Source organism: Crassostrea angulata, chromosome 9 (assembly GCF_025612915.1).
Source record: "Crassostrea angulata isolate pt1a10 chromosome 9, ASM2561291v2, whole genome shotgun sequence".
NCBI lineage: Eukaryota > Metazoa > Mollusca > Bivalvia > Ostreida > Ostreidae > Magallana > Magallana angulata.
Window position 1 is genome coordinate 36,427,544 of NC_069119.1, and position 17,649 is coordinate 36,445,192.

Below are 17,649 nucleotides of genomic sequence, written 5' to 3' on the forward strand. Positions count from 1 at the left end.
TTCTTGTCGGCGGCAATGATTTGTGCTTTGGTCCAAACACTGTTTCACTTTCGGTTTGTCAGAGTAACTGCATAGGAGAGTTTATTAAAATCAACTTCCTAAAATTGACTACGTATTTTAGGAGTAAGTAATTGACAAAAAACTTTTTAAACTCATGATCATTCACAATTTCTGCAACCATTCGATGTCTTATTCCAATATAAAAGATGTGAAATATGGCGTAATGAAGAAAGTCTATAATTAATCCCTGGTCAAAGGTAACGTTAAATAAAGAACTTCGTATCTTAAAACCCATTACATTTGTATATACAATAAATGGTTACTTCATTTATATATCAAAACTTCATTTAATAACCATTTCCAACAAATTAATTCAACAATTTTTTCTTTGCAATCAAATATGCACTATTCTTTTTGTCTTAATTTCATACTCATTAAAACGTGGATAATAATTAGATTTTAACGTGCTTCTTAAACCGTCAACATTCGACATTAATTACAGTGTGCTAATTGGATTCATGAGTCATTATATAGGTGACCGTTTTATGAAATGATCAGCATTAAGTTTGTCACTTTAATTTATAGAAAGGTTTTAATGTATCTGCCAATTGTTTGCTCTAATTTTAAAACTTTTATCATATAGATGATTGTTTATGCGTTTAAGGGGCATGGTCACGGTTTTGGTCAAAAATTATTTTTTCGATTTTAATATTTACAATGCTTCAGGTAGACATTTTTAATAGGCAACCGAAAGTTGAGTGTCATTTGTTGAGTTATAAGCAAATTGCAGACCTTATAAATCTTAGCTGTGTAAACAAAGCTTTTGCTTTTTAATGTTGAAGTGAAAATTTATCAAAAATGAATGTGTTTAATGTTGTTACATGTAACTGCTTAGGGACGCTCAAAATGAATAAGAAGATAGACAAATCACCTTAAAAAACATTGTTTACTTGTATATGTAAACAACAACAGGAAACGAGCCTTGTTTACGTGACAAAGAACTTTGAGCTCTGTATTTAGCTTATAACTCTACGACTGACTGCAAAATTTCATTTGATCATTAGAAATGCAACCATAATGCATTGTAAATATTAAAAACCGGAAAACAGAATTTGTTCAAAATCGTGACCACCCTCCTTTAAATTGTTAAAATTTACACTCACTGTATAATACTCCTTATTTTTGGTTTAAATAATAATGGCTGTTCAATCTATGTTTCATATCTCTGACCAAGAGCGTATATAATAAAGACTTAAAAGCAACGATACACAAATACCTCAATCAAATTAACATCAATGTGAATATAGGTATAAGCATTAAATGCTTGTTTTTTAGATGTCAGAAATAATACTCTAACGATCCATTAAATTAAAATGTTGGTTAAGCATATCACTTTAATGATGATATGAAATCAAACAACTGATCATGAGCCGCAAATTGATGGATCAAATACGTTAGGTATTAAATTATAATTGTATTGCACAAATATTTTGAAAGCTTAAATTTTTTTTTATCTAAACATTAATAACCATTTTCAAATTGTACACATGATGTTAATGATGTTAAATACATGTATCATAGCTGTTAAGAAAGTATATTAATTTGAGTTTATTTTTAAATGTTTTGTCTTAAAGTGTGGAGGGCTCTTAAAACATGAGGTTAACCCCTACTTTTTAAAACCAATTATTAAATAGAACAAATATAAATGTACCCTTTGTTCATTCATATACCTTTTTAAAAAAATCCTATCAACGTTTAGCCCTTTCCTTTAGTTTTCTAACCAAAAGAAAGAGGTTAAGGCTAGGTGCTTCATTACTCTTTTGTCTGCATTTTGCACTATAATTGTCTCAGTTTGCATGCATTAGTAATTAAATTGTGTCATTTATATTTCTATATTGGATAATAAAATGTCCTAATGTCAATTTAATGCACCGTTAATACAGACAATAAATTTCATAGCATTCAAGTAGTTAGAAAAATATAATTTCAACAAATTAAAAAAAAACACAGGTGCAAAACGAAACTGTCAAAAGAGTTAATGAGTTGCACTCATTGTCTTCTAAAGTAACTCATAGTAGGCAACTTATTAATGATGCGTAATTTTTTCTTTTCAATTGCAGGATTATTTTTCTTTCCGCAATGAATAAACATATTTGTGACACTATATATATTAAAAATTTGAGATGTTACAAATGCTAAGAAATTAATTTGTGTCGTAAATAAAACTAGAAATTAAAATTAAACAGAAATAAATCATATTTACTCTTAAACATTACATCAGTGCACGGAGTTTAATGACCTACACGTAGAAATTTTACAAATATTTTAACATGCTTTTTTTAAAACAAATATCAAGGGCTTGTATTATTTTACGCTTTTTGCTTCGTGAATCCATGAAATAAGGTAAATGAGTTATCAAAACATTTACTGAGACAAAAACATAATACATTTTTTTATTTTTCAATTTCACTAGTATGTAGAAAACATTGCAAATCTTTAATTTTAGATGCATTTATGCATTCTCAGTTTAGTTATTTGGTGTCACTGAAATGAGAAATTATCTGAAATACTGCTTGATAAAATATTTTTCCGTCTTTTTGTAAGATTGTGCTCTGACTTTTATTATTAAGATGTGATATGTTTGATATGTTTGTTCATGATACGTACATTTTTAAGATAAGGATTATAACAAAACTACTTATTAATTCACGGAGAATTGACGGCCAACATGCCAACCAATAGACAAACACAGAATTTTAAGATATTGTTTGTTTCCCTATAAGTTATTGTTTAGTAAAGACAAATCCATACGTTCTATATTATCATAATGTGTATATCCATAAAAGTTTATACAGAGTCCTCTCGTTCTTGAAGAATAAATATAGTCAACAATAGCCACGACCATTAAGCTATTTTAATAGGATCAAGACATGTCTTACCCAGGGTTGTCTCTAAAAATTGAAGTAGAAGGATGAAGAAATAAAAACGTAAAAGGGGGTCTTGGGATTTTGCTTATAGCTACATTGTGTTTAAATGCTTTAATAGCCGGGTAATTAAGGCATTATAGGCGGGAAAATTCCCCGCCTCCCAGGTCTTGGAGACAACCCTGCTTACCTCTCGCCACTTAACAGTTTCACCGCCATACTAGGCATTGTAGCAACCTACATAAAAAACTACAAATTGTAGCAACCTACATAAAAAACTACGAACCTAAAAGGTTTCAAAATACGTTAATCAATTACTTTGAATTCTTTTTTAAATTGAGTGAAATTTTTGCAAACACCACGTTGAAATGACCAGAAAAAACCTAAAAAATTAACGGATAATAAGTTTGTAGAAATTGTTGATTTTAATAGTTAGATTTAATGATGTTTGAATTTGCTACTTTTACGTTTTTATCTTTGCATACAACTTAAAATATAAAACAACAGAACTGTTTTAAAATTTCAAAAGCCTATAAAATCTAAAACGATACAATTTGTGGTTCATATCTTTATTCAATATATACAACTGGCATGCTTAGAAATACAATGGATTCAGATACAACAGTAACATTTCCTTAATAAACAGAGAAAAATACAAATTAAAACTTTCCTTTTTATCAATAATTTTGGAAATCGAACTGTAACAATGTAATATGATGCACTCTTCCACGTAAACGCTCTTTAATGGACTGACAAGGGAAAACAATGAAATAACTTTTGGGAGAAACGTTCAATTTTATATCTTATATATTTATAACACAAATTATATCCACACACACAACAACACAAAACATACACCACCGAAAGAGTCCACTCACCCAAACTCATACAACCCTTTCAGTTTAACTCAACGCAGTCGCATATTCCAAATGTTTAAGCATGCCTAGAAGTGACCAGTAAGTCGAGATATAGAATATCCAATAGTCTGCCTTCAACACACATAGTGTGTTAAAAGTTGACGATATTTATATCGATATGTTTAAACTTACAGGTTTAATGACAAGGCTGTTTTAGATGCCAAAAATAATCAAATATTGTGAAATCATCATTGTATTGGAGACACATGACCCTGGTTTAATTGTAACCCTTTTTCAACGAATTTATATCCACATGACAGTATCTACATGTTGAAACATTTGTTTAACATTTATAAAAAGCATTCCAAACTTGTAACCAACGACATTACATTGTACATCCCCAGGAACAGGAAAAATATTGGCTACCCACAAACATTGACCCCTACGAATAAAAATGATTTAACAGTAAACAACGTAAAGTAATAACTTTTATCATGGTTGGTTACAAAACTTTAACTGGGACGTTTGAGATATTAATGTCGTTCATCAAGCTCGGCACAGTTTGTAAACAACAGCCGAATTTATCTTTAAAGATTTTATTTACTTTTAAACCAAAGTCTTTCAAAAGTTGAGATAACTCCTTGTCTTTTTCTCTGTGTGGGGTAAGCCAGGTAATTCTATTAGATCTAAAGATGATTAAAATTGTCGTAAACAGTCAAGCTTATTTTAAATCATTCATAAATGACAACAATTAAGCCATTATTTTGTTTGTAATCTAACTTAATCTTGAGAATGTTTTTAAATTTCTCTTATAAATGTCTAGTATGTAAATATCTCAAACGGAATGTAGAATTCAGATAAATAAATTTTGATGTACATATTATATATTGAAACAGTTATGATTCAATTTTAGCTAAAGTATAAGACTGAAAAAGATAAATAGGAGTCAAATGACAGTAATAGTTTGTCTTTGTTCTGAAATGTTGGTTGCTTAACTATCATTCAAGCAACACTTTGTTTATGAAATGTTTAAAAGAACTAGAGTTGATCAAGAGATTTAAAGATTCAACATTTAAATAGTCTCCAGTGTAAGTTCTTATAATGATTTTATCATAATTATTTAATTTATTGATTATTGAGAGACTAATGTATTAAATAATTTATAAATTATCGTCTTCATAATTGCAATTCTTACTATATAATATCAAAAATATGTACACGTTAATTAATAATATTACACATTTATCACTAAAGTTGTCGTGCTTTGATTAAGCCAACTCAACTTTAATTCACTTCCTACAAAAATGGGACTATGATTATCACTCTGAGTTGAGCAATTCTCAGTTGAGATCGATGACTTCAGAGTTCACGTTCGAGTGGTGACGGTGTTTATGGCTAGGCACCGTCAAAAACCGACAATTTGCCTCCTCGCAAGTTTCTCTTCGAATGGCCTCGACAGCTTCCGCCCTCAAGTCAGTAAAGGACTTGGACACACACTCATTATTGTTCTTGCCTTTTGGCAGGAGTCTTGTGGAGTTTGTAATGTCAGACGACCTTTCTCCGTCAATGAATGAGGACACTGTATGAGACCGGTTGGATCCTTTCTTCCACGTGGTCATGAACGCTGATCTAGAATACACATAGCTTTCTCTCCTGCGAAGAGCGTATTTGTACCAAGCCTTGCGTATCTCCTGCAATACCTGGAAATAATAAAGGTCCAACAGTAGTAAATAAAAAACAAACTAATCACAGTTGGTAGAGATTTATCCTCGTTGAGTTCTGTAACTAAAATTACAAAGTTGCAATAAAAATGATTGAAATAACAAATGTGAAAAACTATTTTTGATATTGTTGATTTTGAAATTAAATACAGGGTCAAATTAAATAGAATAAAATTAATAATTTTACAAAGAAGGGTGATTTACACAAACAATTAATCATTTCTAACACAAACAATTAATCATTTCAATTCTAAAAGATTATTGTAAAATTAACATTGCATAGCAGAATTTATAAATCTGCATGTAAGCCGCTGTCTTGGAATCATTATTTGTGTCTGGTTAAATGTTAAGTCAAATAGACAACGATCATCTTAAGATTGATGGCCAGTTGTTCGGAAAACAATCAAAAGTTGTTGTTTTTCAAATTCGAAATAGATAATTTTTGTACATGAATTAACATTAAGGCAATTTAACTACTTCGATAGTGCACATTTTTCCAATTGTTGTATTAATTACATGATATACATCTACACGAATAACAATAATAAAGACGATGTGATTATTTACAAAAACAAACGAGGATGAAAGGAAACATTTTAGGGAAATTATAGCAAAACCAAACATTTTTCAATGTAATATATGTCAAAAATTATGTATTACACCTATTTTGCTAACAATTGCATTCAGAATAATATAAAAACCTATATTTAGCAAATGAAATCCACAGACAAATATATATGTTACATTCAAATATTATAGAATATTACTAAAGGTGTGCACTAAGAGTCTAATATCTTATAATTTTTATGATAAATGTCTTGACGCCGTCTTAGGCGAATCTTATATTTGTATACATTACATTAACAGTTATAATTTACAACCTGATCAATTCTTTTATTCTTTTATAAAATCTACAAATGATATTTGTATTATATTTAAGATAAAACATTTGGAACGTCATAATTGTGTAAAAGATTCCACCAAAACTACTTGCAAGTAAAGTTAAAATCAAATTTAACTAAAAACAAAACAAAGAAATGGGAAAATCATTGCATTATACCGTAGACTCTGTTACATGTGTAAATATATTACCAAACAATCATCGGGAGCAAAGAAAATAGGAGTAAGGAGTTTTAAATACATTGACATACGTAAAAAGAAGTTTGTTCCTAAAGCGAATTCCCGATTTATACATGTGCAGCAATCTACATTTAAACATAATAAATATTTGCTTTAGTGTACCATAAGTAATTCATCCCTTTTTATCACTTTTTATTATTTAAAAGTAAAATAATTTCACACAGCATTCAATGAATGAATGTCACATTCTCACCCTTAAATGTTTCTTTTACATCAAAGATCAAAGTAATGATGTACCTAAAGCCGGGCTTTTTGATGTGTCATTATTCAAAGCGTCAGTAAAAGTCTAAATATTGTATAATGCTATTAACAAAACCATGTTTGTGTAGCTAAAAAATCAAAATGGCATTAGATTTCGAAACAACTGTTATAAAAGCAATCCCCTTCGATGTATCAATGCTTTGTAAAGTAGTTAATGGAAGTTTACTCGCATTGTTTATGTGCACAAAATGCATAGTCTTGATTTTTAAAACAGGTTATTAATAAAATAACCCACTCATCGCTAACTTTATTCGAAAACAAAATAACAAACAAAAGTAAAAACAATTGATTAGACAAAACATGGCCCTCTGTATATCTATTTGGTGTAGCAGAAGATTTCACTTTAATGCTGTTCGTGTGTTTTCGTTTTTTGTTTGTTTTGTTTTGTTTTTTTTGTGTTTATTTAAAAAAAAAAACTGTGGTTCCATCAAAAACCGTTAAATTGTCATTGATTTTGATGTTGTGCTGATCCATAAAGTAATTGTTTGTTGAAATGCAATGTTCAATTACATTTTATGTTAATAAGTTAATAAGTTTTAAAAAACGATACTGATATGTTCATAAAATTCTGAACGCAAAATGATACCTACCTCTTCGTTCAGAAAACAAAAGAGTACTGCTAATAAAAAGCCCTGAAATGGTAAAAAAAAATATTGAAAACATGTTTTTTCATGCTTTGATACATTCAGAAATTTGTATGATTATGGATTTATTTTTTCAGCGATTTGGCAATATAAAAATACAAATATTCAAGTGTGTTATTGCATAAATCACTCCATCGACTTCTGTGGTTCTGTACAAATTTATAAGATCGATACTATCATCACATTTCGCATTGAGAGGGGTCGATGATCATGGCCATTTTTAGACTGTATTGATTTCCTTTAGATGAAGAGCTCTAAATATATATACAGAAAATTTATAAACATACACAATTTTAATGTAAAATGTATGGATGTTGGTTTTTTTTATTTTTTTTACTAAATAATAGTTTATAGATTTAAATCATATCTTAAAATATTAGGTAGATCTGATGGTAAGTTTGTAGACCAGTTAGCCTCCTTGAATTAATAGGTAATTTTGTTATTATATTGTCATAACAATGTACATGTATAATGAATATACAAATTATATTCGTAATAATATTGGTCAAAACACAATCTGACTAAAAGACGGAAAACATTTTTTTTTTAAACCGTATTTAAGATAATTTTAATTTTGAGCGATACAAACTACCTAAATTGAAAATGAATGTAAAGTATGCAACTAAAGTAAAGGTTTTGCAATGCTCCATGCATAAATTTAAACATGAAAACCTGTTATGATGTTTTTATCTCATTTAATGCTTTGATAACTCATTTACTTTAAATCTTGAATTCATGAATTAAAAATCGTAAATTTATACAAACCCTTGATATTTGTTAAAAACACAAAGAATGCACAAACCTGTGAAATTAATACACATGTACATGTAGGTCAATCAACTCCGTGCACTGATGTAATGGTTAAAAGTTATTAAGGTCTTCCGTTTCCAACGGAAGACCTTATAGTGATTGTAAGGTTTTTAAGGTCTTCCGTTACAACGGAAGACCTTCTAGTGATTGTAATGTTTTTTATTATTATTATTATTATTATTTTTTTCCCAGTTTTTGTCCACAAGATATCTCAAAGATGGCTGAATAGATTTACTTGAAATTTTCAGGATTGATAGAAAATGATCATATCTCTAGGCGATTTTTTCATTTTTTTAAAATTCATTTCCTGTCGTCCGTTTCCTGTCCCGCGACAAAAAGCTTGTCACATCGAGATCTCAGAAACGATAAAGATTTGAACATCCAAACTTTGAGGGATGATAGACCTATAGTTGTAGATGTGTTTAAACATTTTTGTTTTGTTCGGCGTAACTTCCAGTCGTCACCGGAAGCTCTTCAAATTTTTTTGTTTTTACGTATTTAATTTATTTTCCATAGAATAAAGATATTACTATAGATCGTTACATATGTCATCTATACAATGTTGAATAAACAAAAAAATTCTACTTCCGGTGAGATATCTCGATTATCTCAGGAAGCTTTTTTAAAACATATTTTGTACCCGCAAGTTCTCAGGTACTGTACGTGATCAAGACACGAAACTTTTACTAAACATAGACATTTGATTGAAGATGTGTTTAAACAGTTTCATTTTGTCTTCCGTCACTTCCGGTCCACAGCGGAAGAGTTCAAACAAATCAAACTGTTTATCCGTTAAACTGTTTTAATTTGATAGTTTTAGCTACTTCGTTGAATAATAATGTAAAATAGGAAAGTAACAAGATATAAAAAATTTAAATTTCATTAAGCACTTCCGTTTGTCCGTTTCCTGTCCCGAGACAAAAAACCTTATATCGACGAGATCTCAAAAACGGTAACGGCTTCAACAACCAAACTTTGTAGCATTATAGACCTATGTATGGACACGTGTTAACACTATTTTATTTCATCCGGCGTAACTTCCGGTCTTCACAGGAAGTACACCCAATTTTGATATTTTTAAAAATATTTTGGTTATTTAGCATTGAAGTAACATTTTAGCTATAGAAATACAAAAAGTCATCTACACATGGTAAAAAAAAGTTCTCTTTCCGGTGAGACATCTCATATATCTCAGATAGCCTTCTTTTTTAAAAACAAAGAATAAATAAGATCTCAGAACTATGATAGATCAAGACACAAAACTTATATATATTATATTCATTTTCTGTTTACATGATGACTGGATTTCTTGTGCAGATTAACACATGAGGAACGGAAGACCTTTTTGTTGCTATAGCAACAAGAGTCTAGTTTATTATTATTATTTTTTTTTTCCCCTTTTTTTGTCCACAAGATTTCTCAGAGATGGCTGGATGGATTTTCTTGAAATTTTCAGGACTAATAGAAAGTGTTAATATCTCGAGGCGTTTTTTTCATTTTGTCAAAAATCATTTCCGGTCGTCCGTTTCCTGTCCCGCGTTGAAAAAGCTTGTACATTCGAGATCTCAAAAACGGTAGAGACTTAAACATCCAAACTTTGTGGGATGATAGACCTATAGTTGTAGATGTGTTTAAACTATTTTGTTTTGTTCGTCGTAACTTCCGGTCGTCACCGGAAGTACTTCAAAATTATCAACTTTTACACATTAAATTCCTTTTCAATAGAATAAATATTTAAACATAAATCTACACAAAAGTAATCTTTGCGATGTTATATCAACAACAATATTCCACTTCCGGTGAGATATCTCAAATATCTCAGGTAGCTTTTTTGAAACACATTTTGTACAAACGAGATATCAGTGACTATAAGAGATCAAAGCACAAGACTTTTATGGATGATAGACATTTGACTGAGGATGTGTTTAACCGGTTTCATTTTGTCTTCCGTCACTTCCGGTCCACACAGAAAGAGTTCAAACAAATCGAGCTGTTTATCAGTTTAACTTTTTGTCTTTGATATCTGTGGTGTGCTGGATGAACAATAAATTACAAAGGGCAAGTATACAAAAAATAACTAATAAAATTTACATTAAGCACTTCCGTTTGTCCGTTTCCTGTCCCGAGACAAAAAACCTTATTTCGATGAGATCTCAAAAACGGTGACAACTTGAACAATATAACTTTGTGGGATGATAGACCTATGTATGTACATGAGTTTACACTATTCTGTTTTGTTCGGCGTAACTTCCGGTCGTCACCGGAAGCTCTTCAAAAATAACTATTTTTACGCATTAAATTCTTTTGCCATAGAATAGATATATAAGTATAAATCTATACATACGTTATCAATGCAATGTTATATCAACAAAAAAATTCTACTTCCGGTGAGATATCTCAAATATCTCGGGTAGCTTTTTTGAAACACATTTTGTACAAACGAGTTCTCAGAAACCATAAGTGATCAAAGCGCAAAACGTTGATGGATGATAGACATTTTATTGAAGATATGTTTAACCGGTTTCATTTTGTGTTCCGTCACTTCCGGTCCACACAAGAGGAGTTCAAACAAATCGAACTTTTTATCAGTTGAACTGTTTTTCTTTGATATTTGTAGTGAGCTCGATGAACAATAATGTACAAAAGACAAGTATACAAGAAATATTTAGTACAATTTACATTGAACACTTCCGTTTGTCCGTTTCCTGTCCCGAGACAAAAAACCTTATTTCGACGAGATCTCATGAACGATGTCGACTTGAACAATCAAACTTTGTGGGATGATAGACCTATATATGTACATTTTTTAAAATTATTTTATTTTGTTCGGCGTAACTTCCGGTTGTCACCGGAAGCACTACAAATAATATGTTTTTTCTTTATTTATTTCTTTTACATGGAATGAATATATCAGTATACAATCTTAGATGTGTCATCTTAATAATGTTAAATTTTCAAATAACTGTTCCTTCCGGTGAGATATCTCAAATATCTCTATGAAGCTTTCCCTTTTACAAATTTGATGCCCGCAAGATTTTTGTCACTGTAAGTGAATGAAACACAAAGCTTTCATGAATGATAGACATTTGATTGATGATATGTTTAGCGGGTTTTATTTTGTCAACTGCCACTTCCGGTTTTCACCGGTAGGATTCAAATAAATCAAATTTTTAACAACCAAACTTTGTAACCTGTTTTGTTTAGTTCGGCATTACTTCCGGTCGTCACAGAGAGTACTTCAAAAATTGATTTCTTTTTCAATCTCGTTGTTTTACATGGAAGTAACGTCTGGATACATCATTTACAATACTTATAATATTAACTATTTTCTCTATGTAAGAGAAGCAATGTCTACGGTTAAATTGATTGATGTATATCAAACCGGAAGACCTTTTTGTTGCTTTTGCAACAAGAGTCTAGTTACAATTTATTTCTGTCTAGAAAAGGAACGTTTTTTATACACGACACAAATTAATTTCTTAATATTACCAACATTGTTGAGTAGCATTTGTACCACCTCCATTTTTTATGCTGTGAAAAATATTAATATGTTTTGCAGAAACAAAAATACCATGCAGTCGAAAAGAAATATTTTGTCCCGACATTGATCATTTTTAAAAAAATAAACCACAATAGTCAAAAATGATTTTATTTTATAATTGATTGTAAGGTATGATCAATAATGTTCTGTACATGTTTTTGACAATTTGTTTTCCCAAAACGCTTGCTTACACCAATCTTACTGTGTTCTTAGACTGTCTAGTCGTTTTACCATTATATTTTTTTCCATCAGGAACACTTAAGTCTTATACATGCAGTCTATTTTACATCGACCCTATTGTGTTTTGATCCTGCCATCATTTGGTATACCATCGCAATGGAACTTTTTATTTTACTCAAAAGGCTTGGTGGTTAACTAAATAACTGTCAGATCTTTCTTTAAATAACCAAATAAAATAATCTAAGCTCAAACTATTAAAAATAAAGATAACTTCCTTACATTACAGAACGTTTCCTAGTCTATTTACACATGCAGAGCTCTCCTTCTTAAAGTGATCTTAATGTGATCAATGTATCCTAGAAATAGCCACGACCACCGTCCTTTTTTAGCAACTTTTTAAATTATAGCTTTGAATGAACACACCTGAAAGGAGTTGTAGAACATCTCGGCGTACAGGTAAGGGATATCCCTATCAACGTCAATGTCGTTCCCTCCCAAGAAGGAGAACACGATGTAACAGACTCCAAATAAAGGGATCAGAACTACTATAAACTTGGCCATCTTCCTGTAAATACAAAAGGTCAGAACTTTTATCAACTTGGCAAACTTCTTGTATATACAAAAGGATCAAATCTACTATTAACTTGGCCATCTTCCTATAACAACAAAAAGGACCAGAACTACTATAAACTTGGCCATCTTCCTATAACAACAAAAAGGACCAGAACAACTACTGTTGAACCTTGGTCATTTTCAAATAAATACAAAACGAATGACAATACGATGGAAGTGGCCTTGTTACAATACCAAATGTGCTAAAACTTAAACATGTTTTTCCTATAATAAATATTGAAGTTACAATAATTTTGGTCTCCATATATCAGTACAAAACGGATAGGAATAACAATTAACCTACAAAACAAATATAATTAAATAATAATTAACACCCCCTTACTTCAAAACCCAAATGACTCACATCATTCGGTAAGGTAGTTTTTTTTTCTATTCAGAAATATATTTCTTAAAATAGTATGCATTTTTAGACATTAAGTAAATATTTCACGTCAGACACATAGTATTTCTATTGAATGAACCATCATATGGCACATCATATTGATAGAAAATCTACGATTTTGAGCTGCAAAAAAATGACCTTTTGGCACATTTTTGGCACAGTGCTCCTTGTTTTATTTCAAACTTATTTTTTTAGAACCTTGAATCACATAAATGATCAATTTAGAATCTCCATATAATAGCAAAACAGGGTAAATAAACTACATGTAAATAAGTAGTTCACAAAAGTGTTTTCTTAAAAAAAAATGTGTTTTGTAAGATAATGTTATGAGAATATTATGCTTAATAGTTTCTTTTAATCAAGATTGTAAATACAATATAATACATAACAAATATACATGTCGTGTAGTAAAAAAATATCTCCAATTTTTAATACAATAAAGTGACAATGGAAAAAAAATTTAACAATATTTTACGCAGTTCAATATAATCGCTAAACATCAATTTATACGGGATAAAAGCTGTCCTTCGGGAATACTGATATATTTATCTAATAATGTAAAGATAATTAGGGAAAAAAAGGCATTAAGATATGCCTACGTGATAAACATTGTCTTAGAGTTAAAAGCTTTTTTTTAAAGACCATAAGTTATTTACAGTTACAAATAAGGAAAACTCCAAATTTAAAAAAAGCAACATTTTTAAGGTTTTGTAATACCATGTCATAATGATTAACTACAGAAATATGTAAATGCAACAAATCAGATATTAATTATACAAAGAGTGCTACATGAGTGACTTTTATATCAGCAATTCACATTATGTTGTTGTTTCTTTTTCCAGTTTAAATATTAAGCGCATGAAAGAATCTTATAAAATGATGCCGTGTTGTCATTTGTTACTTGTTTACCCGTCAAATCTGTATGACAAGCCTTTATTTTAAACTTTTTTGGGGTGAAAAAAGGCACACTTTATCTTTAATAAAACCTATAAGCCTGAACATGTATATTTCATTGATACTTTATTGATGTGATTTTTTTTTTTGGTTTACAGTTAATTAATTAAAATGGGATCCTTTGCACCGGCCCCTCGATCTATAAACAACAAACCCTTGTATAAGTAATCGAATTAAACTAAGCTGTTTTTATTCAGAATTATAATATTAATTCCCTTTCGTTTTTTGAATTGTTCTTCTTCATTTTTATTGATAACACCAATATATGAGGGTTACTGTCGATTTCTAATGAAACGCGAGACATTATTATCCGCTTAAAATTGCGAGATGCAACCATCGCGGATTTTTAAAGCATGTTTTTATTTTCCAGACAGTTTTAAACTATAGTAGGAAGTCATAACAAAAAGTTGGTGCTCGCGATTTTGCCGAACGGAATTACAGCGGAATTGCCGAATTTTAAAAAAGTACTCGCGTCAAATAAGGAATTTCCAGTATCCACAAACATCGATTCTTTAACGTCGGTACTTACCTTACTTTTCTTGCCCCAGACACTCTCTGGTTCTTCCTAACACGTATGAATAGTACTCTCACAATGTCAAGAAAAAGTAGGAAATTTACCTGAAAATGATTATTAAGAAAGCTTATTACGTCATGGCACATAACAGCGAGAGATTTAAAGAAGATCAGAATGACACAATTTGCAAAATATAAGACATCTGAAAGTAAGCTGTCTTTGAAATTAGTAAGATTGGACGGAAAAGTACAATTTTTAACATTTTTAACATTTGAATCTAATTCAGATATTATAAGTTTTGAATACATTAACAAATTTCATATTATACTGGTACGTTTCATTTACATTGGTCTTTATTTTAAAGAGGTTTTTATTGAATTCTTTTGTCAGCAAAAGAGTTTGGTTAGCCTTTTCTGTTACCATATCAATTGCTTCGTAGCAACCAGTGGTTTAGAATATATAACGCCTTCCACATTTCACCCTTTAAAATCTATAATAACCGGAATGTATTTAACGTCTACATCACTCGCGAGAAAACCCGACATACTCCGTTAAAGCTGAACACCGCTCGTAAATAGGCACTGTCCGCCATATTTCTCTTAAATCACTGCTGTCCCTACAACCCTTATTTAAGGGACAGACCTCTAAACAGTTCAAAGTACTTCGCTGTAGAGGTCTCACCTGTGTGGACGTACATTTTGTCTCGCCGTGTTACTCGGTCGCGATGAAATTATCAAAATTTACGCACCTTTTTGTAGCCAGGAGAATACTAACATCAAATAAATTGGTTAATGCATTATTTACGAACAGAAAATGAACATAAGATAAGAAAAAAATGCATAAAATCTAAAGACCACGAAAGGAACACTACATGTCGGCCACGAGGTTCAGGTGTGCAATCGGGTGTAACGAAATCGAAGGGTTTATATACCAGGTATCTGTGTGACGGTGCCTATTTACGAGCGGTGTTCAGCTTTAACTTACAATGTATATTAAAAAGAGCGGTCCCCGCATGATCCAGAGATAACTCGGGTTAGGATTTGTATTCCAACACCTGAAAACAATCAAACAAGCCTGGATTATTGCCCATAGGAAACGACAAGCAAATTATATGATATGAAATACACGCAAATTTGGTATAAAACACAAATGTAAAGGTAATATAGAATTGCAGTTGTTAAAAAAAAAGAGCAAAATGTCGTTGAAGAAAAATGTACTGAAGTTCTGAACGCCGGGTCTTTTTGGTGTGTCATTATGCATATTTTTAAAGTAAGGACTGGCAATCTCTCTCTCTCTCTCTCTCTCTCTCTCTCTCTCTCTCTCTCTCTCTCATGATTTTAATATCGACAAAGCATCAAAAATCGAGTAAATTTTGTAAGCAGCTATAACAAAAATTTGTCTGTCTGTAACAAGCGTTATAAATTCACCCCACCTCCTTTTTTTCGATGTGCAACCGAATATTAATGCTTTATAAAGTAGTTCATGGAATTTCTTGTGCGTTGTTTAAGTGCCCAAATGTTTTGTTTAAGTAAAGCACGTAATTCATAAAACGAAAACAAAAAAATAATAGATTTGAAAAAACATGGCTCTCTGTACAATTTGGTACAGAGTAAGCTTCTACCTTGACGCTATTTTCATTTATCTATTAATTTTTGGTGTGTGTGGGTGTGTGTGTGTTTAGTAGTTGTGCTGTTTATAGAAACATTTGCAATGTGCATGCCTACATCCAGAACTTTGCTTTCAGCAAAGCGAAGCTAAAAGGGATTTTCCAAAAAAAAAAAATGATGCTTTACTTACAATATATCCTCCATTTTAGCTCGTACTACCACCCATGGTATGATAAACACGACTGGAAGCACTATAAAAAAGGAGTTTACATGATATTGTATATCTTTTGAATTAGACATTAGCTAGTTTTTATACAGAACCAGTTGCAAACGGACGATTCAAAAAAGAAGAACGTTTTAATTACTGTGGAATCATTAAAATTCGTGGGGGCCAATTTTCGTGGATTGCGTAAATTTTACAGGTTCGTGGGATGTAAATTCGTGTATTATCTTATACTACAAAAAGAAATATGACTTTATAACCCTAATTTATCAATTCATGGAGGATATTAATTCGTGGATGAGGGGTACCCACGATTTCCACGAAATTTGAGCCACCAGGAAATTTAAAAGTATGCATGAAGATAAATTTAAACCGAGAAACCAATAGATTAAATCATAAATAATATTACAGCATAAAAAGGGTACGAAATCTGTTAAAATAGGCGAGTGTTGAATATTTTTTTTCTTTTTGAACTGGAGTTTGTTGTACAACTACAGTGGAATTATTTTTATTCGTGGGGGGTCAATGTTTGTGGGTAGCCAGTATTTTCCTGGTTCGTGGGGACGTGATATCGTTGGTAGTGTAATCGGGGTAATTTTCATAAATTTTCAACAAATGATCGTGTATAGGTTCGTAGGGATGTAAATTCGTGGGCAAGGGTTACCCACGAAAGCCACGAACATTGGTACCCCACGAACAATGGTGACTCCACAGTATTCCAGAAAGTTTACTCACACCACCCGAACACGACGTAGAGTTGGACCCCGTGCTTCTCTGTGAAGTACGTGTTGTATACCATCATATACAGATACAGGGCCTCCATAAATATCCACATTGCGCACGCAGATATAGTGTATACAAACACTGTGAATAGCAGTTTGCACTCCCAGTGCTGTTAACGAAAAAAAGTTAGCGCAATGATAGCGAAATTGATAAATAGAACGTGGGATATATAATGGTTAAAAAGAAAAATCCTGAAAGTTGCATGGCTCCTGCTTTTTGGTTACATTAAATTATTACTGTTCAATATTTTGGTATTATTCTTACCTAATACTTAAAATTAACATAGCAGGGAGCTACTTATCCTCAGATAAAAACAAAACATTCATGAATCATTTTCGGTGTAGATTAAGTCTCATCGCAATTAAATTTAAATTAGTGAATTAACATGGTAACTAGTTAATGTGTTTGTCCATTTGCATTTAGTTAAATATAAAAAGGATAAAAGCTCATTCTACTTGTATCTCAGTCTAGACTA

The 17,649-nt window shown here is 31.0% G+C and overlaps 1 protein-coding gene across 4 annotated transcripts in view; it reads right to left on the reverse strand.

Annotated features, from left to right (window-relative positions):
* Positions 1-3,477: 3,477 nt before the first annotated feature.
* The window catches only part of LOC128162552 (parathyroid hormone/parathyroid hormone-related peptide receptor-like), a 68,504-nt gene continuing 54,332 nt past the window's right edge, over positions 3,478-17,649 (reverse strand). For all 4 annotated transcript variants that reach the window (XM_052825790.1, XM_052825794.1, XM_052825793.1 and 1 more), the window contains exons 7-13: positions 17,127-17,283; positions 16,359-16,419; positions 15,546-15,615; positions 14,577-14,665; positions 12,502-12,643; positions 7,494-7,535; positions 3,478-5,481 (exon numbers count right to left, since the gene is read on the reverse strand). In XM_052825790.1, the coding sequence (XP_052681750.1) occupies positions 5,122-5,481; positions 7,494-7,535; positions 12,502-12,643; positions 14,577-14,665; positions 15,546-15,615; positions 16,359-16,419; positions 17,127-17,283 (921 nt within the window). In that variant the 3' untranslated portion in view covers positions 3,478-5,121. The remainder of the gene's footprint in view (positions 5,482-7,493; positions 7,536-12,501; positions 12,644-14,576; positions 14,666-15,545; positions 15,616-16,358; positions 16,420-17,126; positions 17,284-17,649) is intronic.